At 36.7% G+C, this 25,610-nt stretch overlaps 1 protein-coding gene across 2 annotated transcripts in view; it reads left to right on the top strand.

The window, feature by feature from the left end:
• ddr2a (discoidin domain receptor tyrosine kinase 2a) overlaps positions 1 to 25,610 on the top strand; it is a 51,834-nt gene that overhangs the window by 2,062 nt on the left and 24,162 nt on the right. For both annotated transcript variants that reach the window (XM_036570675.1, XM_036570674.1), the window contains exon 2: positions 18,274 to 18,381. In XM_036570675.1, coding sequence (XP_036426568.1) covers positions 18,276 to 18,381 — 106 coding nt within the window. In that variant the 5' untranslated portion in view covers positions 18,274 to 18,275. The remainder of the gene's footprint in view (positions 1 to 18,273; positions 18,382 to 25,610) is intronic.

Raw genomic sequence — 25,610 nt, 5'->3', positions numbered from 1 at the left:
TTGGCATCCTGAGCCTCTAGTCAAACTTGAAAGATCCTCAAGCTTATCCAAGACGTCCAAGTTGTTATCATCTGGAATTCATGGACATGTCATTTAGATTAGTGATGCAGGCCTCTTGGGCAAGAGCTCAGTAAGGAATGACTGGCGGGACGTCAGCGACATCCGGCATAATGATATACTCCAGTTTGGTGTGTAATTTGGATTTAAGATTCAAAACAGCTGAGGCACCCAGCACTCCACAGTTCACCATCTGACAAATCCATTTCATTTTAATGCAACTGAATGCGGACATCACAGAAGTATTCCCCATCTTAACAACAACTTGTTCAGTGTATATAAATAGCAACTAGTTGAATGCATTGCTGAAGAAAATATCAGGTTTGTGTGCCACACATGTTCCATATCCTCCACCCAGCTTTAACGAGCTCAGCTGCAGTACAGCAGCAGGAGGGCCTTTTCCACATAAATATGAAGACTGGTATGCACTGATCATTTTCGATACTTTAACATACTGCCTAAAACACTGCCTGACGAGATTCAGCCATTACTAGCTGCTGTTGTTGCCCCATCTTCACCAGAAAGAGACATAATAGATTGAACTGCTTTGATGCAGATTGCAAATAAATACCAGCGTGAGATGGTTCACATTCCGCTATGGGTTAATGACAAGGCCATGATATGTTGCAGTAAAGTAGCAGACATCTAAGGTTATGACGTGAGCCTAAAGCAAGCCTATCACTATAATTTGGTTAAAATCAATAAAAGAGGTATGTTTATGCCAGCAGATTGGCATGATAAGCTTAAGTTGACCAATAATTCCAGTGAAAAACAAACTTCACAGTGAAAAAAAAACAAGATGATTAATTTAATTGGGCTGTTAAGTTTCTGTTTAAAATCTAAGCTTTCGATTTAAATGCACATTCAGTTACTTGGTATTAGCAATTTACATCATGCTAGATTCTTTTCAAAAGACCCATATCCTATGTGTTTATTGTATTTTATTTTTTCCCTTAGAATTAAACCAGCTGTTTTAGTTACTGTGACTCCAACGATGACATACGGCCGTTTTGTTGATTTTCTAAGTGAAAATAACTTAATACATCCTCTACAGAGAACACACTTCTGCACATTTTACTATACATTTACTGTTTATGTGCTGAATTTAACAAAAGAAAAAAAACATAAAATGTGACCTGTGCAAAAGTTATGGCACATTTTATATTTTATGCTCAATTATTTTCCAATATGTTAACCTGAGCAAATAAACACAAGTACACTAAAATTTGCAGAATGCCATATTTATATCTGTTCCCTGTAGACGACGTATTCTTTTCACTTAGAAAATCAATAAAGTGTAATGTGCTGTTTAAACTTCTCTGTTCTGATTGGCTGGTCTGTATTGTGTCTCATTCAAAAAGCAGTCGAGACTGAAACACTCTTTATAACATCAGTAAGAATGGGCGGGGCTAAACTGCTGTAGGCTAGATGGATGGATATATGTAAATGCATTTTTTTTTGTATTATTACAAAAACAATTAATTGAAACTGGGATGTTTTTGCAAACTGTATGTACTGGGGAGTGGTTAACAATGTTTACATACCAAATCAAACTCTTGATTTTACATTAGATAAGGCCTTTAAGTGAATATTGTAAATATATTACATATAACTTTAGATAAAATAGCTGCCAAGTTGTAGTTTTCACACCATAGTGGATGATCTAGCAATTATGGCTGCATGATTTAGAAAACTTGGTTCACATACACTGAAGTTTGTTTATCTTTCTCTCTTGCCCTTATTTTTGACTAATGTGCCTGAAAATGCAGTTTTATGGATGAATTACACGTTAGGGGAAAAATGTGATGGTTTATTTACTTCAGTATTGCATAATGTATGCCTAATTGTATGCTGTATGTTTTAGTGCATTGAGTTTAAATCAGGATAACATAATGTATAATTTAGCTACAATGAGTTTTGAGAGCCATTCCTATTAGTGTCAAATACAACGGTTCCTCCCTTAACATCCAGGTCTGAAACAGTTTATTTACATACATTTCCTAAATAAATGTTATTTAAGCAACTCAAAGTTCCTATTGCAGAACTCCACCTACATTTTAAGAAATTGTGCGTTGAGTATGTAATTAAAAGGCATTGACAGCTTTCACCATGTCTCAGTCACACATCATTCAAGCAGCACTGTGTGAAGTGAGTGTTGCTTTTATGGAAGGAAATGGAACAGGATTTCTTGGCCAGGGCCACTTTTTTCCACAGGGCAAGGTTGCTGAGTTTAACGTAGCTCTAAAAACTCAAGGGAGAATTGATCGTGCAGTTAGGTCGGTTTAGTGCAGGTGCAAAGGCACAGCCACTAGCACTCCCTTAAGGGGCTGTTTCATTCTAGCCACAACTCGCAGGGTCTTAAGTCAAGTGTGTATTTTTACTGAACAGCTGCGTATCCCGTGTCAATGCTGGGGTCTGACACCAGTTTTTCATTAAACTGAGACTTGAAATATAAAGTTAACAGCTGTAAAGTTTAGCCTCTGGCTATTGACAACGGAACTGGTTGGAAGTATAATTTACTCACTTTGATTAGCCTGATCATGAGCACATTGCTCATCCAATCAGACAATCCGGTGCACTGTAAAAAAATAAATAAAAAAATGAAACAGGTCCAGTTTCCCATACCCAGATTAAGCCAAAGACCAGACCAAAAAGAATTCACAGTGGTAATTCATCATCAGCACTGCAGTTTAGTCTAAGACTAGGCTTGAAGAGTAATTTCACCACTTTCAAAATTTCTTGATAATTTACTCGAGATCATTCGGTCATTCAGAGTAGTTTGTTGTAAAATGCACAGATTTCAGAGACACATGCTGAGCCAGAATTGTTCACAGTAGTGGTGATAGGAACCAGACATCTAAAGCATTTAATGCAAAAAAGTTAACTTACAGAAAGTTATTACACAGAATGTTTATGAATATGTTGTCTAATATCTTGGATGTTGTTTTTTGATATTTCTTCATAAAGCATTTGGCCTAAAATGTTTTTTAAGAGGGCTGGAGAAGTATATGGAGGGTGTTTAACACTATTTATCATTAAAAATATTACATATAAAAACTCAGAAGATGCTGGTCATTTTGGATAGCAAAAAAAAGAATATATTTGCATTTAAGACATTGTGATGCCCAGTTCCTATCAGCACCACTGTAAAGAAATCTAAAGAGAAGAAGAAAGAGTCTGAGAATTACTGTACAATCATTTCACATCAAACCACTCTGAAATATTTTATTCACATCTCAACCACTGCATGATGCAGAACCTTTGAAAAATTGGTGGAACCCATCTTTAACCCATGTTCCATGGAACCTTTAACCCATGTCCAGGTAGCTGTCCCTGAACATTTTTATTAAAGGAGTAAGTCAACTTTGCTGTCTTAAAATTTTGATATTATTAAAGTTCCAATTGATGTTGAACAGATTACTGATTATTGTTTTGTTAACTTAAAACATCTCAACATTTTTCAATGTGACCGACTATGGAAAGCTGTTCCATAATCTTGTTAATTACTATAAATCTTCAAATTTATCAGTCCATTTGCATCAGTTGTGTTACTTCACTGGCATTTTTTTTTCTTGCCATCACCTGGATCCACTTTAGCTAGAACTGCCATTTGATTTGGATTTCATGCATTCCCATAAAATAAAATATCTACAATGCTATGTCCATTACCTTAGGGGGGAAAAGAAAGAGGTTTCAAATGAAAAGCACATGTTCCCTTAACGCTTATGCTCATGACTGTGTGAATATCAGCTCAAGAGGCGTTCACTCCAACACTATGTAACAGCCCAATAAAATGCATTGTTTTGGGCTGTGCTAACTCAAGTGCTGCCTTTTTAATAAGCTATTATCACAAAGAGAAGTGTTTGGGTGGCACAGGAATGTTTGGAGGCAGTGTGTTTCCTCCAAATTTCAGCAGAACCAGATACCTCTGTTGTTTAAATAGCTTCAAACAGTGCCATGACTGGGGCCTTCGACTGGTTGTAGAAAGTCTAGAACATCCAGCATTCAGTCTCTTTCCACTTCATGTCATGTACATGTGTTAGTCTGAAACTGCTGGTTTCTACAGCCGTCATGGTAATTCCAGTGTTCATCTGGAAGACAAGCACTCTTACAGTATAGGGAAATTATTGATTTGTCATCTGTAATGAGCTGTGGAAGTCTTTGGAGCAAACTAGAAAAATGCCTTAAGAGGTGGTGTTTGAAGGGCTCTCACTGTCATTTTGGGCTTAATTATTACAATTACAGTGCTCAGAAAGTCTTCACTCCCCAGCACTCCCAGCCAGGGCCACTAATTGCAAACAGACTGGGACACTGAACTGTGCTGGGAGTTAACTGAAGGCTTTAGATAATGCCTGTGTGATGAAAGAAGTTCTCAAAAGCTTTTGATACTAACAGAATATTTTACATATTTATTTGCATATTAATACTGTCATCAATGCTTTTTTTGTTTATCACCCAGCTACCCTGCATTTAAATAGATTAATGGCCTTATTTAATGAGTTATTTATATTCATGGATGGGATGTAGTGGGAATACATCTTCAGAATACAGAAATTAAGTGTCTGTATTCAAGTTACATTTTGTAAAGCCTGTATTCAGAAACAGTCACTTTTCGCATTTTAAGAGAATGCTTTTAGAATACTTACCACTACATTAAAAAAAATACAATCTTCAAAAGATTGCTTATTTATTAACATGTTTGCAAGTGATAAGCTAAGCATCGGTGTTGTACTGGACTCCTGCTCAGGGCACTGTGGGAGCAGTAGTGGACTGAAGCAGGCAGTGAGAGAAAAAAACAGAGCTTCAGTTTTCCGAACTTAATTTTAATGGTAAGTGAATTTTGAATGAAACATACAAACAGAAGAATTAAATGAAGAAAATTGCCAACCTGTAACCAGTAATTAAGTAATAATAATAATAATAATAATAATAATAATAAAGATTTTCCCATGTGTCATACCAAGATGTATTCTAATTCATTTAGGACAGTGTATTCAGTATTCAGCCATCAGTGTCAACCCTGTTTATATTCCGGTCAAATTAGAACACATTCTGCGAACTACTTTCCTCCCTCTCAGGCGCAGGACACGGCTAACTGAAGCTACAGCCGGAATGCTAACCATAGATATACATAGCTGTCACGCTAAAGGAAAGTGCTCATTCACAACACACAATGACCCAAAGACCTGATATTGTCGAATTATTTTCATGCTTTGGTTTACCCTGAGGCGAATTCTGACATCTCACTTCTGAAGCACATTTTCAAAAAGAAAACCCAGTTCTGTGTACTTTCTGAAAGTGTTTTTCTAGGAAAAGGAATGGACTATTCCTCCTCTTCGGAGGTAATCTGAGCTCCCCTGTTAAAAACGTTCGCTCGATTGGGAGATAACGCTGAAAGAGCTCGAAACACTTCATTAATAGCAGCGGTGCAATAGAGAACAAGTCCAGATGGACGTGTGGCCGTCTGGACTAACGTGAAGCCAGTTTTCCACCTACAGGCATAATTAAATTCGTCCTTTTTTCCTTTGCCTGTGACTTTTCCTTGACCTTGCTTGAAAACGTCAAGGAAAGACGACAAGAGGGGAAACACTGATGTGCTTTTATAGGAAACCACAACTCCTTGCCTGATTCATGTAAACCTAATAAGGACAGTATAAATAGCTACGTAATGCACTCTTAATAGTTAAATAAGCTGAAAATAGGTGTGAACATTTAACGTTAGGCTCCAAACAGTCAGCCCAAAATCATACCTGTCCTGTCCTGCTCCACCAGGGCCGTTCGATTCAGAGAGTCGATTCTACACTGCAGTCTCGATTCCGAAGCCAGAAAGTACCGTGTCAGCTAATTAAATTTGACCGCAGGGGAGTTTGGGGAGTTAACCGTAGCTAAAGTCACATAGCCGACTAACGAGGGCTGGCTGTGTTTCCTGATTCTCTTTTGTCAGCTCCTTCAGGCAGGTAGTTAGATGGTTTGGTACTGGCAGTATTGATTGATTAGAAGACATTTTTTTGTTACTCTGTTAACATTTTAGCTACATTACTTGCTTTCCACTTTATCCGAAGTAAAATACAGCTGGATTTAGGGCTGCCACAGTTACTACATAAGCACCTTTTCGCAGTTGTTTGAGATCATCGTACTTTTTTTGGACTACAATAATTTTCCACGGTCAGTACTGGGTTGATGTGATTAAATTTAAGTAAAACAGTAATTGCATGTATTAAGATATCATGGGGTTTATGAAAAGGAAAGTTCGTAAAAATGTTTAGAGGGCAGTGCTGAGTAATGTTGGTATATTTGTTAGCTGTGTAGCTAATTCTATCACTTTTAGCATGTATGCTAGCAGAATGATTGTGTTTTTTTATTTTCACTCTCATCTAACTTTAACTTACTTGACTCTATATATGATTCTGTGGACATCTGTATTTTTGTGTATTTTTGTGTGGGCACAACAGTGTATCATTGCAACAGTACAATCAGTGTTCGCTACAAGTCAAAACAAGATAGATGGCAAGATTGCTAATTAGCCAGTTTGGCCATGTTAGACTTGTACTGTATTAGGTCCATTTACTGAACAAGAAATGACTATAAATATTATTTATAATAATAAATATTATAATTATTTATATTACAGTTAGTTGTCAGCTAAAATTTCATGATCGTGACAGCCATAGCTGGAGTAGATGTTGTGGAAAAACATATTTTAAGACAGTCCATCTAGACATTGACAACAGAATAACTCGTGCAGGCTGGTGAGCTAAAACTTGAACTTCATTGTATGAAATCGATTCCAAGGCTATGGAGTCGACTCTCGATTTCCAAATGGCAGGAATCAAGGAATCGATTCTTTTTGGGAGCCTTATGCTCCATGAACTCACACCGCTTCATCTGCTTGGTTGGTTGACTGGTTGTTTTATACTGCTTTAAACTTTTCTTCTTTAACAGAAGACCAAGCCTACATATCTCACGAACCAAGTGTTTGACATGGTGATTATTTGTTTCAGTAAAGCAATTGAGTTTACTGCAGTGCTGTTATGAGGTTCTTATCTGACGTGTTGAGCAACATTAGGCAAGTCTTGAGTTTTGCCTCATGTTTAAAGGGATATTGATAATGGGATGCATCTTTCCTTTCACAAAGGCCTGACTCATGTGTGTCCTTCAGAACAAACAACCACAGAAAAGTGACAAAGCAGGATTTGCTAATGTCACCATCTCTCACAATTCACCAGTGAAACTGTACAGACCTCACTGTGAAAGTCATGATGCTTGTGCAACAAATCTCTCCCATGCAGCAGATCATTGCTCGCCTTTTTATTTTTCATTTCTTCCAGAAACCCTCTTTTAACAGTTACTGCTGCTTATAGAGACCTAAGATGAGATTACACTTGGGCAATCAAAAGTTAGTTAAGAAGTAACTACAAAGGTTATGTGAAATGCAATAGAACAAAAAGCCTGTTGGAGATTTTTCCCAAGGCTTGTACCAAATTTACTTTTGTTCCTTAGTCATACATTTTTCAGGCAAAGTGCCCATGTATGGATACGCATCCTAATATTTGTGAAACATGTACCTCTTAACTTTACAAAGTTTGGATATAACACTATGGCTTGATTGGTTTATCACTGTAGTAAATGTGCCTGCAGTTGCTGAAGAGCCTGTACACTTCATAACTTGTTCTTTGCCACTTGCGTGAGAGCCATGTTGACTGTAGCGGCCACACAGCGGGCGAGAACTGTGTACTTGTTCTCTTCTCCATGCAGCACTCAGGGGGAAGTATTATGTTTTTGGATCAGGTAAATCCTCCACTGTTGACATTGCAGGGTTTCTTAGAGGGAAAGGCCTTGGAGTGCACCATTGGTCCTCTGTTTGCCGAGGTGTTGTGTTAAAGAGGCATTTCTTAGAAATGCTGATTGTTTCCGCCCCAACATATTTCTTGTTTGCTTTTCAGTAATGATATTTTCAGTAGTGACATTCTAGGCCTTATTACACAAAGTGCTTGTTTATGTCAGAGTAATGGTAGTTTTGGAGAAGGCTTAGCTACGATCCAGCTTCTGCATGCTGTCCTGTGGAGAAGATAGGATTCAAAAACCTATCAAGTTATTGCAGACATAAAATGGGATAAATAATGATGTTAAAGTTGTAAAGTTTAGTTAGCATGCTATGCTTTTAGGTAGAGCGGAAATGCAAAAATATTAAAGGCATTGAAAAGGCAGTCATGGAAAAAAGAAAAAAAATCATAGTTTGGTGGAGTTCTCCTTTTGGGGAAAAACATTTTGGCAAGCAGGAGAAATCTTTCTCAACTGGCTATATATATTTTTGCTGTCCTGTCACATTTTTCTGGGGAGGGGGGGTGGTATTTTTAAAACCATTTGAAAACACCACACATTGTGTGAAATATCATGAAAATCAAAACAATATATATGTATTAAATCTTAATACACTAATGTAAATTAAACATAAGAACTTATCCTATAAATAAGACGTGAGATTTCATTACAGCAGCAATGATGTACAAATGTCAGAGACCAACTTTCATTTATTTAATTTCGAGCCAAAACGGCCATTAAGTAGAAGTTACTCATTTTTGGCCAATTTTTCTCAGGAGTAGAAAAATTAAGTAGAAGATAAATCACCTGAATAAAAAGTTTACAAAACTGGAGTTTAAAAAATTATTAAAAGATAAAGAGAAAATGGGACCCTTAACGACCATGCAAGACCTGGTAGATGACAAGAAGTAAAATAAATGAAGTAAATAAAAAAAATAAATCTGACTTTTGCACAGCAGTATACATGTCTACTGCCTAGTGATGTGTAGTAAATTGCAGGCTCAATTTTATAAGATGAAAAAAGGGCTGATTTCGTTTTTCATCTTGATCTAGCTGGTTTACTCATGAAAGCTTCTTACTGCACTATCGGGTTTTGAAGCGATGTCTCTTGTTACTGCTCTTGGTGGGCTCTGTTTTCGATGTGCTCCTAAATCACTCCCATCTGCCATTTTGTGAAATCGCTCAGTGAAACATAACGTATTAGGCACAGTCCTGGCAGACTGGCAAAAAGTCCAATGCCACAGTGTTTAAAAAAACAAATCAAATAATCTTTGAAAGATTTAAATTGTTGTTGTGTATACACAGACACACTAAGTTCAGTGGTCTCTTATTTCCATATGTATGGTCGTGGACGAACTGCTGCTTTCATTCTTTATCTGAAAGGTGTTTTAGTGTGGGAATAAGAAGCGTATGTATGTGGAGTGACTGTGCCATACAGAAATACCTGTGAGAAATACCTCAGTGTGTACATAACCCTCACTGCAAGCTCAGAGCAGCTGTCAGGATGGAGAATGACTCAGGGACTTATACAAATCAGCCCACGGCTGAGGGAGGGTTCAGACTGGCCTGGATTTATGAACACACACAACAATTATTTGACCCAACAATACCATCCAAAATGGTATCTTTATAGCAGAAGGAAAAAAAAACTTTAATGTACGTTAACAAGATTTTATTCCAGGCAATTTTGAACCAGTTCCACTTGTTCATCATGAAATGTTCACACAATCAGGGCCAGCTCTAGCATTTTGGGGGCCCTAAGGAGGCTGCAGGCTTTTTTGGGGTGCCCCCATGTGCCTAGGCACTCTCTCAGACCTACAATCATTTAAAAATAAAAGTGGAGAGAACATTTTTTCCTCCGAGGCCTCAAGCTATTGTTTCTAGTTATCAGTGTTAGTAACTTATTTAATGTGTCCTATTTGTATTGTAGCTGTCTATTTGACTGTATACTGTCACATCATGTTTATGTATTTGTGCTGTAATTTTGTTTGTTTAAAATGGAACAGATTTGCTGAATTATTGGGTGTATAAGGACCAGTCTTAATGTAATCCAAACGTTTATAAATAAACATTTTATATATACATATATTTATATATATAAAAAGCTTAGCTTGCTGGCTGATGTACTGTAAAATTAGAGGCTAACTGATAACAATGACTACCGCAAGTGGTGTAAATTATATTAAAAAAACTTTTTGTTTTCTGACCAAAAGCCAAAAAAGGGAGTGAATAACAATTAACACCTCAAAATGAAACCAAGATATACCTTTATGTTTTAGCTTTTTCTCCTTATTTTCTCCTGTTTAGTGATTACCTAGTGACATTTTCCCCCTTATTCTGGCATCTTATTAGACAACATAATGGTAACTTACAGTAATTACCTAAAAGCTGTTAGGGGGCCCCCTGGTGACTGCGGGGCCCTAAGCAGCCACTTATGTCACTTAATAGGTAGAGCCGTTTCTGCGCACAGTGTGGCTTTCACGTGGCGTAAACGAATACAGCACAGAAAAGAAAAATTTGTAATGACAGCAAGAGTTTTGTTAACTACTTTGATTACTGTTTTGATCAAATATAGTTACAGTTCTGACAAAGCAAAGCAAACATTTCTTGACAAAATGGACCATTTTAGGTTCCTCTTGCTCATGTCTGTAAGGGATTTGAAGCAATTGGTAAGTTTAAGCTGAGTCTGACCAGATTTTTTATATTTGTCCTTTGCCAGTGTAACCATGGAAACAGGTACAGCAAAGACAGATGGTTCTGTGCCTTTACAGTAACAGAGGTGAATGTGAATTCCATTCACAGTCCATCAGCCTTCATTTTATGTATTAGAAGAGAAATGCATACTTCTTAGACGTCTTAGGGATTGCACCAAAATGTTTAATTCACTGAAGGAATTTTTCATTTTTAAGTGATGTGCTGTACATTTACTATGCAAAAGTTTGAAGTAGTCTTGCTGATTTTTTAAAAGTTAACACATCCTCTTTCTAATTATTTGCTAAGTTTAACATATTGGAAAAAATAAAATATGCCAGAACATTGGCATAGACTACCTTTTATATTAGGTTTTATATTATATTAGAGTATGTAAAGATTTCTCCCTATATGTTAGATTCAGCTAATAAACAGTGTGCATTAAAGGGTGCAGAAGTGTGTTCTCTGTAGATGAAGTATACTTATATTATTATTGTGAGTGCAAAGTTGATTTAACCTCTTTACACAATTAAACTTTCATGCAGCTTTAGTAAAAAAAAAAAACACTTAAGTTGCATAATGTAAGATGTTCTGTAGCAAACTTGAAATGTATCATGACGTTTACATGATCTACGTAACAAGATTATTTATTTTCTCCTCTCTTGACGCCCCCTGATTTTACACAGAGTGCAGATTCCTTTGAGAATCAAAGGATGAAAATACACTACATAACCGCAGATGGTCCTCAATAAACTTGCAGTGCTTTAGGACAGAATAAGAGAGGCATCTAGCACAACCGTCCTGACTATGTAAACATTCATTTTTAAAAGCTTAACCCCTTAAAATCCCATACTTATTACATGGTAAGACTTATCATTTAGTATCTACAGGGACTTCAATGCAAACTGGTCGAGCTATTCTTAGATTATAGAAGTGTATAATAAAATTTTGGGCCCTGACCATTTAAGGGGTTAACGTATACAGAATATTTATACATAGACATAGAAAAATAACTACAATGATACCTGAAAAATGCTAAAAAGATGATAAAAATGCTGCAGAGATGCAAATGTTAATACCAGTGCAAATGACTTTATACAGTGAGAGCAATATGATGTGTCAAAAAATACAAGCTGCTAATTTAGCTAATTGACGGAGTAACTGAATGTGTTGTGTGCAACTTTGTTTTTGAATTTAAAACTTACATTGAAACCAAAATGTTCTTAAGTTGCATAAGGGTCCTGCAACTTACTTTCAACTCATTTAAAATTCAGCCACAACAAATGCAGCTGACTCAACTTCATGACCCAGGTTCTGTTAAACAGCCAGTCAAAATGCTGATGATGCGTCACATGATTATACCAAACTACGTCTATATGTGGGCCCACACTTCAGTTCCTGACTCTCATTACTGCAGAATTTGCATATTAGTTCCATTGTAGTTGCTGAATACTTTAAAATTGTTACCGGATAATTCTGCAAACAAAATCTTAGCAAGTGAAATCATTGCATGTTAAGGTAATAAAATTTAATTTTTAATTTTGTAAGATCATGTCTTACAAAGCAATGTGTGTTGATTATTTTTTTAAGAACAATTCACTTTATCAGTCTCACTTGGAAAGAGACAGCTTTCTTTATTTTAACTTATTTTAGCACAAGACAAGAATAAATTTACTCAAGTCAGTATGATTGTTGGAAGTGTAGTGATTATATTAAATTTGGGCTTTTTTTGTTTTTTCTTACATTTTCCTACTTCAAGGATTTTAAGATGGGACAATAAAGATATAAATATAATATAAGATATAATGATATAATATGCCGTAAGATTAATAGCTGAATAATAAGTCTGTAGTTTAATGGATTTAAAAGGTCTCTTTGAACCACAAGGCTGTGTGAAAATATTTATGTGAGAGTCTAAGCATGCCTTGTGGGAAGTGCTGGTAGAACAGCCTGGTGTACAACCTTCTCCCCACTGTGCTGTAACCCTAACATGCACCATACTGGGTAATTGAGGGTCCCTCATAACCCAGGTCATGGCTGCTGCTCTCTCTGTGTGGTATGGCCTCTGCCGACGAGTTCACAAGTTAACTCAAGGACACTGCTGTTATTGGAGGTACAAAGCATATTATAGGATGGGTCTACAAGAGGCTGTATGGAGCAGAGTGATAGAGTTGGAGAGTTTTGAAGACTTGAGAGACTTGAGTGTTTGAGCATTTCCTATGTAGAAGAACTTAACACAGTTCCGTTAAATTGAACCTGAAAGGTAACCAGCTGCAAATGACCTCAGTGCTTTTTTGTGTTCCAAATGTAAGCGAACTTAAAAGGGGACTCAGTGTAGATCTCAGACCCCACCTGGGTAAAGCTGAGTTTTGGGAAGTGTTGAAGTTCATCATACAACAGATCAGATTGGACAAGCCTCACCTGAAGCTTGGAAAAAATGCTCCAATAGCACCAAGCTATGATAAACCATTAAACAAATACTGTTGTTCATTAAGTCATTTTTCTTATCTAAATAATATTATATTTCTTATGTTACATATTGTATTTCTTCACTGTCTTATAAAAGCTGTAAGCTACCCAAGTCTGTGCTACAGTGATTTCAGTCCTGGTACAGGGGTTTAATGTAGCATACTTGCTTAGCATGACCCTTTAATCACAGCAAAAACACTTTAAAAACACATTAACTCTTGTATCTTATTACTTTAAAATGCCAGCGCTGCTAAATCATACAAACCCACTGGCAGCCTGCATCCTTTGTAGTTTGTCTTTACCCTCTATGTACTTTAAGACAGTGGCTGTTTCTGTGCTGTAGGTCTCGCAATTCTTTAATGAAGATCAATTAGGTCCGTAACCGGATCTTAACCGTTATTCTGTTTGCAGGTTTTGTTGATGTTCAGTGATGATAGGAAAAAAGTTCCAGTTTCCAGGTAACACTTTCAGAGGCATTGCATTCAGCTGTTCTCCAGAAAAATTTCTGGGTTTACTTTACCCCAAGACCAAGACAAGACTAAGTCAAAATGATGTTAAGACCAAAACAAGACCAAGACTGTTAATTTGCAATCTTCAGACCAGACTTGAGTACTGCAGCGCTATGTAGTTCATTAAAACAAGCAGATTCTCCTGATTTGCATTGACCCTGTTGTCAAGAGATCAAACAATGGGTGATGCCACAGCCATCTATGGCCACGTAACAGAATTGTTTTTTTTTAATCTAATTCATTGTGTAATTAAGTCTTAAATTATGTAATTACGAGATGAGTAACAATACAATGTCTGTGTATTGCATTGTTGCGCAGGTATTGAACAGTATGTTCAACAGACTGGAGAAAAAAAATAGTGAGTTTAATATTGATTATGATTATTGTATGTTTAATTTGTCATTTGACATAATTACATAACTTGTATATTTATTAATAATAGTTACTAATTAATTTACAGTAGGTACTGAATACTGCATATTAAGCTCAATTATTCAATAAAAAGTCTGTAGTATAAGGGGTTTAAAAAGTTCTTTTTTTAAAAGATCTGAAGGACTAGAGGGTTTGACTAGAAGGGCACCAAAGAAAGAGAAAAACAGTCTGATTCCAGCATGTTCATATATGGGGCACTCCTACGCAGCTCTGTGAGGAAAGTTGTGTTTGGCCGCTCATGAATACTTTTTTGGGGGGAAAAACTCTTCTGAGCTATCCAGCAGAGATCCACGTTTGTGTTGTCCCTCAAACTCTCAACCTCTACACTGGACTTATATAACACTCGTAAACACGCTGCTGGGCTTTGTGCAAACATTCTGTGCTTGGAATCCTTAATGTGATGTCTAGTAGTTGATTAGGGATTCGTGTCAGCTATTTCATATGCATTTTCAAATTGAATTCATACAACACCATTCATTATATGATTCAAAAGACTACAAAAATGACCCTGTTTGGGGTTATATATTCTGAAATATACTACGGTAAAGCTATCACAAAAATGCTTTAAAGCATCACAGTTAGCTATGCTATTCAAGTCTGTAGTTTTCCTATTTATAGTGCCTTGTAGACTTACATAAGCCGCTATTAACAGCATGTCCAGACCATGAAAACAAGGCTGTAAAACTGCAATAACAAACAACACCATGCTTGTTTATAATCCTGTTTAGCATCTGTCTCTCATAATTTACTTTATATTGAAATAAATTTTGAGACGTGGTCTTTACAACTTAAAAAAAGCCCTTATACTTTCATAAGACGTGCTTTATGCACGCATTAGAGTCAGAATCACTTTATTTTACCAAGTATGTTACAAAAGCGAGTAATTTGTCTTAGTGAATGCACACATGTAACATACTAAACAGACCAGATAGGTGTACAAACTATTACATATGTTCAAAAGACAGTAACAAAATTTAAAGTAAAATTAGTTTAAATAGAATAAAGAATGAGACTAGACAAAAAGGGGCCAATGTAAAAGGAGCTACAAGAGGTGAATATGTGAGTATGTAGATAAATGCAGGGTCTGAGGAGATAACTATTACAGGATGATGTGGACATTTGTACAATTTTGCAAATAAACATTATGGTACAAAGGAGTTATTAACTTGATGCATTAAAGAAAATCCAACTTGATATTTTGCATCATTTTTTTCCTCTGTGAAAGCTATTTTAAATGAGCTGAAGCTATACTTCAATCCCTCTAAAAGGCCAGGAACAAACACTGGGTCCAGGCTTTTATTCTTCGCTCCTATAACCCTGTTTCCAAAAAAGTTGGGATGCTGTGCAAAATGTAGATAAAAAGAGAATGCAATAATGTGCAAAACATTTAAACCCTATATTTAGTTGGAAATAGAACAAAGACAACATATCAAATGAAACTGAGAAATTTCATTGTTTTTGAAAAATATATGCCCATTTTTAATTTGATGCCAGCAACACATTTCAAAAAAGTTGAGACAGGTACATGTTTACCACTGTGTTGCATCACCTCTTTTAACAACACTTTTTATGCATTTGCAAACTGAGGAGACCAATTGCTGAAGTTTTGAAAGTGAAATGTTTTCCCATTGTCACTTGACATAGAATTCAAGTTGCTCAACAGTTCGGGGTCTCCTTGTTCATATCTTTAGTTTCAGCATTGTGTTGCTGAAATAATCAAGGCCTTCTTTGAAAAAGCCATCATCTGGATGGCAGCATATGTTGCTCCAAAACCTGTATATATTATTTATCATTAATGATGCCTTCACAGATGTGCAAGTCACCCATGCCATGTGCACTAATGCACCCCCATACCATCATGGATGCTGGCTTTTGAACTGTGCATTGATAACAAGCAGGATGTCTCTCTCTTTGGCCTGGAGGACATGTGTTCATGATTTCCAAAAAGAATTTCAAATTTTGATTTGGACCACAGGACACTTTTTCACTTCACCTCAGTCCATCTTAAATGAGCTTGGACCCAGAGAAGGTGGCAGTGTTTCTGGATCCTCATTTATATAAAGTTTCTTCTTTGCGTGATAGAGTTTTAACTTGCATTTGTGGATACAGTGACGAGCAGTGTTCACAGACCATGGTTTTCAGAAGTGTTGCTGAGCCCATGCAATGATTTCTACTTGAGAATTATGTCTGTTTTTAATGCAGTGCTGCCTTAGGGCATACAGAGATTTTTCCAGATTCTCTGAATCTTTTAATGATCTTCTGTACTGTAGATGATGAGTTCTGTGCAATTTTACATTGAGAAAAGTTATCCTTCAATTGTTGCACTATTTGTCCACTCAGTCTTTCAGGGTGGTGAACCCCTCCCCATCTTTACTTCTGAAAGACTCAGCCTCTTTGAGATGCTCTTTTTTATACCCAATCATGTTACTGACCTTTTGCCAGTACACCTAATTAGTAGTGAGATGTTCCATCAGGTGTTTTTTTTTTTAGCATTATACAACTCCAGTGCCAATGTGTTGCTGGCGTCAAATTCAAAATGGGCATATATTTTTCAAAAAACAATAAAACTTATCAGTTTCAACATTTGATGTGTTGTCTTTGTACTATTTTCAGTTAAATGCAGCATTTCATTGATTTGCACATCATTGCATTCCCTTTATATTTACATTTTGCACAGCATCCCAACGTTTTTGGAAATAGGGTTGTAAGAAAACCTCTATTTGCCTGTTCCAACAAATGTGTTGTATTTTAAAATATTTACATATTCATTGTGAAAATGTCTTGAAGTATAACAATGTTATACTTTTGTCATATCACCCACCCCTACTATTCATGTAATTATTGAAAAAAAAAGCTTTAGGATGTAATTAGCCAGGGAATATAAGGCATTAAGACACATTAATGTGAGAATTTTGTTAAACATGGTTTAAAGAACTTGGCACAGAAGTCAGAGCTGTGAGACGCGTTATTTTTCACCTCTGTGTGTTCAAGCGACAATGTGCAGAAAGAACATGGACTCTTTCCTGAAATCAAGTGTTGTTAGCATCAAACTAGCAAGCTAATGTTAGTGATATGAGTGATAATTTTAACCTTCTCAAAACAGTGATACTTACGGTCAGTGTTGTAGTTTAACCGACTACTGTGTCAGCATGTTGACTGATCTAAAGCAAATCGCATTTAAAAGTAGCAACATGATTATTATTATTGACGGTGTGAGCAGCCATGTTGATTTGATGTAATAAGCTTTGCTCAGAGTTGAGAACACCATCACAACTTTCAGACAAGGAATTTCCAGTTGAGGGGACATTTTCTTTGTCTTCAGTCGAGCACATCATTGTTACAATTCAAATTACAATACTAGAGTTGGAATTTTGCTGGTTCCTCGTAACACATATAGCCTTTAAATGTTTGCATTATTTAGCATTTTGATCTGGAGACATATGTGTTGCTCACTTCTTTTGTCATTCTATGGATCTTTATAAAGCAGATTTCCAGACTTTTGATGAAAATAATTAGTCTACATAAACAGTTTGTGTATCATGGCGGTGCATCCATAATTTGTCTGATTTGGCGAAATAGCCGGACACGTTGGCTGAAATGGTTGCTCATGTTGGCACAGTGAGCAGTGTCCAGTTGAGGTAATGTCTGAGTCACTGTCAGGCGCCTTGGTCCATGTCCCCTGCTTAGTTTGTTTTTATTTTTAATGCCAAGCACTCTTAGCCAACACATTTGTAATGCAACATAAAAAATAGCATTTACAAGACTGTCTTCATATAATATTTTGATGGCACTCAAAGTTGGAATTTTATTTCTTGTATTACCGGGTATAACTGTATTATTTTCCTACGCCTAACTACATCTCCAGCTCCATTTTTTGAGCTGAACATAGTTCAATGATGGTCCGTCTATGAAGGGCAGTAAATCTACATATCTCGTAAATGGTTTTCTGGACTGAGGTAATTAATCAGTTTGGTCCATAGCGCTCTGTGTCAATTAAATTGTTCCCACCATTTTGTTCTGAGAAGCACAGCTCACTTGGCTATGGGGTGATGAATGAATGGAAACTCCACCAGCCTCTGCAGGCAATTAATGCATCTTTATTGGCCTACGTAAAATCATGATTTCAGTAAAAAGTGTTTGTTTTGCCGTTCCATTTATCTCATGACTTTAATGTCATTGTTCTGAGAAAGCACTCACAGTACTTGAGTAATAAAGTTTGGAATTGAATTGTTCCTAGTGTCATTATATACTTTTCCCTCCATTCATTTGGTTTTGTCTGTCTTCTCTTCCTCAGGAATGAAGGCTTGGTTTCTACTGGAGATGAACCACCCTTGGAAGATGCTCTTTCCATTACCACTTCTGCTGTACCTGTCAGGGTCTGTGAAGTCCCAAGTAAATCCAAGTAAGATTTTTTTTTTCTTCTACAGTATAAACTATAAATCTTTTGTGTTTTTGTATTCATGATACATTTTTGAACTTTTTGGGAAAACACTGTGCAAACCCATGGCCTTGATTAAATCAAATGTAGACTATGGTACCAACTTAAGGACAATAATGATGCCACTGATTAACCCTTGGAGTTTGCAGTTGTCAGTAGCAAAAGCATGGTGTAATTTCTTACTCGTAGAGTATCTCTCACTCAGAATCATTGAAATGAGCTGTCGCAATGCTGTCGAGAGAGTGGAGATTTTATCATGACCTCAGTTTGATGAAAAGTTATTGTTGTGCAAAGCTCCTTTAGCCAAGAGCTACAACCAAAACCAAAGTGGTGGTAGTTTTTTTTAAATGTTATTTATCACACCTTGTTGTAAGTGAAAGGTTATTTATAAATAATATATATTATACATGCTATACACTTTTGTTTTTTTTGTTTTTCTCTTTTGAAGACAGTTTTTGCTTTATTGGGGAAAATGGTGGCAAATTGGTGTCACAGATTTGAACAAAAGAGCAACATGGCTCTACTCAAACAACAAAAAAGCATAAAACAGCAAAATTGCATGTAAAAAATGATGATGACGAATTGAAAGATGAACTACAGATGAAATATTAGTTGACTAGAAGCCCCTATTAAAAATATTAGGTACGTAACGTTGTTAAAATAAAACCGATTTTAATGGGAAATCGTGCAGCTCTGGTTGCTTTTAATACTGCATAAGAGTGGTGCTTTGTATCAATGTCACTGTGTCTCCTTTTTCAGGCTTAAGTCTCAGTTGAGCTAGTTAAATCATTGTAATACAGATTATGCACATGTTCATGTGAAGTTAACTGAGTGGATTGATCATTTGTTTTTCACTGACAGTTTAATCAGTTTGAAAAACGTGGATATTCCTTATGGTGTACTATAACCCATAGCTTTCCGAATTGTTGTAGAGTGAAGCCGGCCACTTGCCCTGAATTGGGTTTGGAAGCCACTGAAGTTCTATTCTGAATTATATGTGAAACTTTCTGTGCAGCTTTGATCTGTGCCTTTCTACTCCAGCTCCTTCTCTCCAGCATGGGTGGTTTGTGGGGAGGAAAGTGTGATGTCAATGTGAGGTTCAATTATATTTTACAAGGAAACCAGAAGCTAGTGACATGGCAAGCTGGAGCTACACTAGGGGCAAAGGAAGGATACGAGCAGAACTTGAGCTGTTCAAAGGATCCTCAAGAATGAAAATCACACTCTACTGTTACAGTATATCAATATAAAAATTGTATCAGAAGGTATATTAGGTTATTTTTGCAGTTGGAGAAGGTTTAGAGGAGTAAGAGTGTGCCAGTGCAATGCACATGAAATGTGAAGTGTAGTTTAATGGGTGCTTTTACAGCTGTGTGTCATGTTGCTTTATGGTATTTGAAGGAGGATAAATGCACAGTTCTTCATACAGATTAACAGGAGAGTGTAATTGTTGCCTTGCTTGTCTAGCTACCAAGAGCTGTTTGGTGTGTTTCAAGGTAAAGAATGCAAAGAAATGAGGAAATTCTGTCCCCATGGGTGGTGGTCAAGGAGCTGAGGTTGTTTTAATGGCTTCATGGCTTTCCATGTTCGTGAAAAGCCTTGTACACAGCTGTTCCTCTGTAGCAGGATGCTATTTTCCCAGGCTACGGGTTTATTGACATATGGTGTACAACAAGCATTTTGGGTTAACATACTTTCAGAGAACGTTAGAGGACTTTGCAGTTTAATTCACAAAGCCAGGCTGAGTATCTGTATCTCAACTTGGAGCACTGCTAGCTTTTTTTTGATGACTGATCCCAGAGGTGTCTAAAGAATTCAAACAAAAGAACAAAAGAAAACAATCTTTCAGCTCTCTGTGGTTTTATGACTCTGTGTCATTTCGAGTCCATATCTTTCCAGTTGCTGTGCTCTAATTGTATTGCAAAAGCAGGCCCTGGATCCTGATGTACTCTTCTTTCCCACTGGAGTCCACGGTGGCTGCTGCAGGACCTATGGGGACACAGCCTGACAGACGCAGCCATCTTATTGTGTTCAGCCCTGCTTTGCATATGGATGAGGGCTTTATGCGGTAGCTCTAACTTTAGTTTGTATTAAATCCAGATTTTAATGTTAACATTATTCTCCCTTGACAGCTCAAACTGTCAAATCATCATTTAGCCAACCACTATAGATGTTTTCTATAAAGGAAGCTTTTGGAAGTACATTTTTGTTACTTAACTATTTGGATTTTTTTTAAAAGAAAGCAACATGTTCCCAGACTTCCAATGGGCAGCATATTGTTAGTGTCCTCATTGGGTATGTCAGTAAATAAAGTACATGAGCTCCTGCTTTGATTATTGTGAAATGCCTGACCTTGTGCTTGAATTACCACCCACTGTTAACTTTTTCCCAAATGTTACTTTTGAATGACTAATTTTGTCATGTTCATTAATCAAAAAGCTTTAACAAGTCAGAGCATAATTTGTTTCTAGAATCTAAATAAGCATTTCTTTCTTAAAATGAAGTTTGATGAGCAATATGTAACAGTTCATTCTAAATTTCTCTGCCAAGATATCGTCCTGGGTTGAGTCAACTATACAGATTTTTAATAACATCATATTTAGCATATGTTATAAAAAATTGTATCAGTAGATTTTATTATATTAGATTTGATGTGACTGCGAAGTTCAAAACTCAGAACACCATAGTGAACAAATATCATGGCTCATCTTTATCAATCCAAAAACTATAGTAAACAACAAAGGTGGAGATACAAGGTATGTGCTAGATATACCTATTTTCACTGTTGTGCAAAAACCTCCACTGTTGTTCTTCACTTTTTTGCATGATTTTTTAATCTCTGGTTACCTTTTGCTTTGTGTTAAAATTTAATGATGAGCGGACCAATAGATACTTGGAAAAAATCTTTTTCCTTTTTTACCATTTTGGAAATAAATGGTTTTGTTCTGACGGTGACAATATGTGTCTATCTTTCTATTTATTTATTTATTTTAATGTAAGAGTTGGTGTAATGGGTTATAGCACTTGCCTCTACTCAGCACACTGGGATTTGATTCCCTCCATAGGCAAGCACACCACCCTATACCAGTAAGTGTCCTTGGGCAAGAGGCCTAACACTACATTTGTCTACCTCTGTAACTGAGTAAAACTGCAAACTGCTCAGGAACAAAAACATCTACCAAATGCTGTAAATGTAAAAGAAGAAAAGTTGGTAGAACTCAAAGATTTTTGATTAGTTATCTTTCTTAGTGCAACAGACGTTTTAATCTTAATTAAATATGTATTTTAGTACTGACAACAGAATGTCATCCAGTATCACTAATTATTCATGGAAGTTCAAAAAAAGTCAAAAAGAAGAAGCTAGTGGAGAATAGTAGCAAGATTTCTTTGTGTATTTGTGCAAGCTCAGATTTTTACAGTTTGTGGAAATAACTGAATGCTGAACACTGGGCATTTGTACACTGAAGTAAGGCCCTCTTACGCAGCGCACAATGAGCGGTTTAGCTGGGATGTTCGGAAGGTTATGCATGAATAGAGAATGTGCTTCTGTTAGTGAGCGAGCTCACATGGAAAGTCAGTGCTGAAGTGTAAAAAGGTCAGGCTCCATCAGTCAGTACGTCAATCCATGTTTGGCGGCACCTAGAATCCTGGGCTCTATTAGAGGATTGTGACCTTGCCTCGAGTTTATTATTGATTGAAGCAAGAGAGCAAGCATGACTGTTTACAGTGGATTCAGCAATCAGGCTGGAGTCTGTGGCTACTGCATACCAGACATTTTGACAACAGGAAAGTACATTGAATCGGCTTCTCTTTCTTTAATTTTTCCAGAGGCTCTGTGCGTTTCCCAGATTTTTGTTGCCCAGTTTGTAAGCCACGGACGCTCGGGGTTTCTCACATTCAGAGCTGTAGTTGTAGAAGAAGAATAAAGAAAGTTCACCAGAGAAGTGACATTAGTGATAGAGATACAGTAACGTCGTCTGTGCTCAAAATAGAGTTGATTTTTCATCTTCTGCTCTCTGCTAGAACGGCAAATTTTCATCAGTTTTCCACTGTTTTAAAAACATACTTTTGATGTGAGGCAGATTCCAATATGCTGTAATCTCTAGTTGCTCCACCATATTTCCGCTGAAATTAAACTGAAAGGTTTTTTCCAGCAGCAGGAAAAGTGGCTTGCAGAATTTAGGAGCTATGAGATGCGCTCTAGTGCCAATTTTCCCCTGTTTAAAATTCCCAAGCGCTGTAGTTATACCATACTTCTCTTTTTTCCCCATTTTCCCTTTTGAGGAATAGAGCACTTTCCTTTTTTATAGTCTCATTGGTATACTGTAAAGGGCAAACATATGTATACAGCCCACTAACTGAAGTAGTTTAATTTTTATTTTATTGCTAATTTTGTATTTTTGTAGTTGTCTAATAGTGACAGTGACAGTATGGGTATATGATACACTAAATAAAATGTTACGTTAGTCCGTTAAAATTCCAGGTTTGTTATGTCCTCATGGTTATTATTCAGTAACTGAATGGTCTATCATGCGAACTGTCTAAGTTATTCTTGAGTTATAAAAATTTGGACCCAGCAATTTAAGGGGTTAAATAACAGCACACTGTTTTATTTATTGTTATATTGCTCATATATTTAAACACATTTTGTGTTAAAAGTGGCACAACATGTTTGGGGCTGCAACAAATATTTGATGATATTCAATAATCTTCGAGAGTTCAGTAATTAAAATATTAGAAAATGGAAAAGCCATTCAAAAAACTAACACATTTACCACTTTTATGAGCCCACACACTTTTGTGAGGAAACAAATGTTTGTTTATCAACCCAAATTCCAGTTGGATACAGTCACCAGCTCTGCACACTGGACTCTTTGGTGATTGGGATTTGGCACAGCCTGCAAGACACATTTCCTAACTATATGTACTCCTGTATACTCCTGAATGTTTCCTAATGCAGTGCATTGCTAACTAGCTACCACAATCTAAATTGCATTTAATATAGAAATTAAATTAGATTGTGCTAGCTAGCTGTCTAGAGCTGTAGTAAATTATAAAGGTGACATTGCTGAGTTTAGTGCATGCTTTGTTATAAAATTGCTTTTGAGTGGCTTTAGAACTTTAATCACCTTGCGTTCACTGATGAATTGAATAAAAAGTTGTTTTTGTTTTTAAGATGATGCTTAAGCTGTTTCCTCTGCTTTCTGTACCATTCACTGCTGTTAAAAAAAACAGAGCCAGGAACTTGTTTATGGTTGCCAGATTGGGCAGGATTGGACAGAACCAGTTTATGGCATTTTAATGCAATGAAACTTGCTGTTTGATGTTTCTTTCATTACCTGATAATTTTAATAACTTTTTAAAAAAGTGAAACACATATAATTTTTGCAATAGTGCTGAATAATAATAATAATAATAATAATAATAATAATAATAGTAATAATAATAATAATAATAATAATTAATTTGTATTGTTCCCCGTTCAGTTGTTAAAGTGAAACACTAAAAACTTTTCTTATTCGTATAGTCTGACACAATCATAAAATTTTAGCTGATGATTAATTGTCATATAAATAATTAAATAAGCAACAAATAACTGAATTGCCTTTTCTTATTTATTGTTTGCAACTTCTAAAATACAAGTGTAGAGTCCCCAAATTGGCTGTTTAGTCACTTTCTTGCTGTGTTTACTCAGTAGCTGAAACTGGTTGTACTGTTGAATCACTGTGAACACTCACACAAATGTCTGCAGTTACATAGAATTAGGTATAGAGTAAAACTATATGTTCTTCACAAGAGTGAAAATATGAGCAAAACACTCATTCTTCCAACACACATGCTAAAAAGTTAGAATTAGCTACTTAGCTAATTAATAATCAAACATTATTTATTCACACTGCCCTCAAAAATATTAGAGCACCAAGTTAGAAGGTCATTTTTTTTTGTTTTTACGAGCCCCGTGATGTGTCTAAATGAATCCATTTACTGCTTTGTTTTGTTTATGTATGGCATGGTGGTGCAAGAAGCAGCAAGAAGGGCCTGGGTTTGACTCCCCGCCCAAGCGACCAAGGTCCTTTCTGTGTGGAGTTTGCACGTTCTCCCCATGTCTGCATGGGTTTCCTCCCACAGTCCAAAGACATGCAGTCAGGCCAATTGGATATACCAAACTGCGCCTAGGTGTGAGTGTGTGTGTGAATGTATATGTCTATGTGTCTGCCTTGTGATGGACTGGCAACCTTTCCGCAGAGTTTCCTGCCTTCTGCCCAATTACTGCTGAGATCCAGCTCCAGCACCCCCCTGTGACCCAGCAGGATAAGCAATTTAGAAAATGTGTGTGATTCAACCCAGCTCAACCTGTTGCCATATAATATGGCTGTGAAATCTAATGACATCAGAAGATGATTGCAGTCATCTTAAATAATTGCCAACATCTCAAATAAATGTGATCATTTCAACTAATTGCAATTAGGTGAATAATAATTGGCCTAAATAATACATAAAATAGGATATTTGGAAATAAAAACATTCAATAGTTTTCAATGTCTTATCTGTCACGTGTTTTAAACACGTGTTTTGAGAGTGTATCTGTGTGTGCCCATGCATGAACATATACGTGTATTCTTGTGTGTGTGTGGATGTGGATGCATTACTGTGTGTGTGAGTGTGTGAGTGTGTGTGTGTGTGAGTGTGTGTGTGTGTGTGTGTGTGTGTGTGTGTGTGTGTATAAGGCTTTGGAGCCAGCGGTTAGACAGCAAACATAGTGAAACAAACGTACCATTCACAAGGCCAGGGCATGGAAAAGGCTGCCTTGGTGAGAGGGAGAGAAAGGACACTTGGAGCTACGAGCTACTGCACAAGTCCTTCATAGCCACACACACTCAGAAAGGGGCCGGAGATGTGTAGGCCTAAGCCTGCCTTCTCTCCAGACAATATTTGTATTTTTCCACCTTTCTGCAACACATGATATTTTTAGCTTCAGCAGCTAAATGCTAGCAGCGCCTGCTCCTCAGAGTGCATAAAACTGTACTTCCCTTGGGATTCAGTCAGAGAGGGCAAGAAAACAGATACTGGGTAAACATGGCTCCAAACATATACTACAGCATATGGCCAAGTGTTATGTCTTTGCAAGTAAGCTCTGACCGGGCCTAGAGTGGGAGTTAAGCAGTTTTGTTCTTAACAATCGGTTCTTTAAA

Source organism: Colossoma macropomum, unplaced genomic scaffold (assembly GCF_904425465.1).
Source record: "Colossoma macropomum unplaced genomic scaffold, Colossoma_macropomum, whole genome shotgun sequence".
Classification (NCBI taxonomy): Eukaryota; Metazoa; Chordata; class Actinopteri; order Characiformes; family Serrasalmidae; genus Colossoma; species Colossoma macropomum.
Note: the sequence above shows the minus strand (reverse complement) of the source record. Positions and strands in the feature narration are given on the sequence as shown.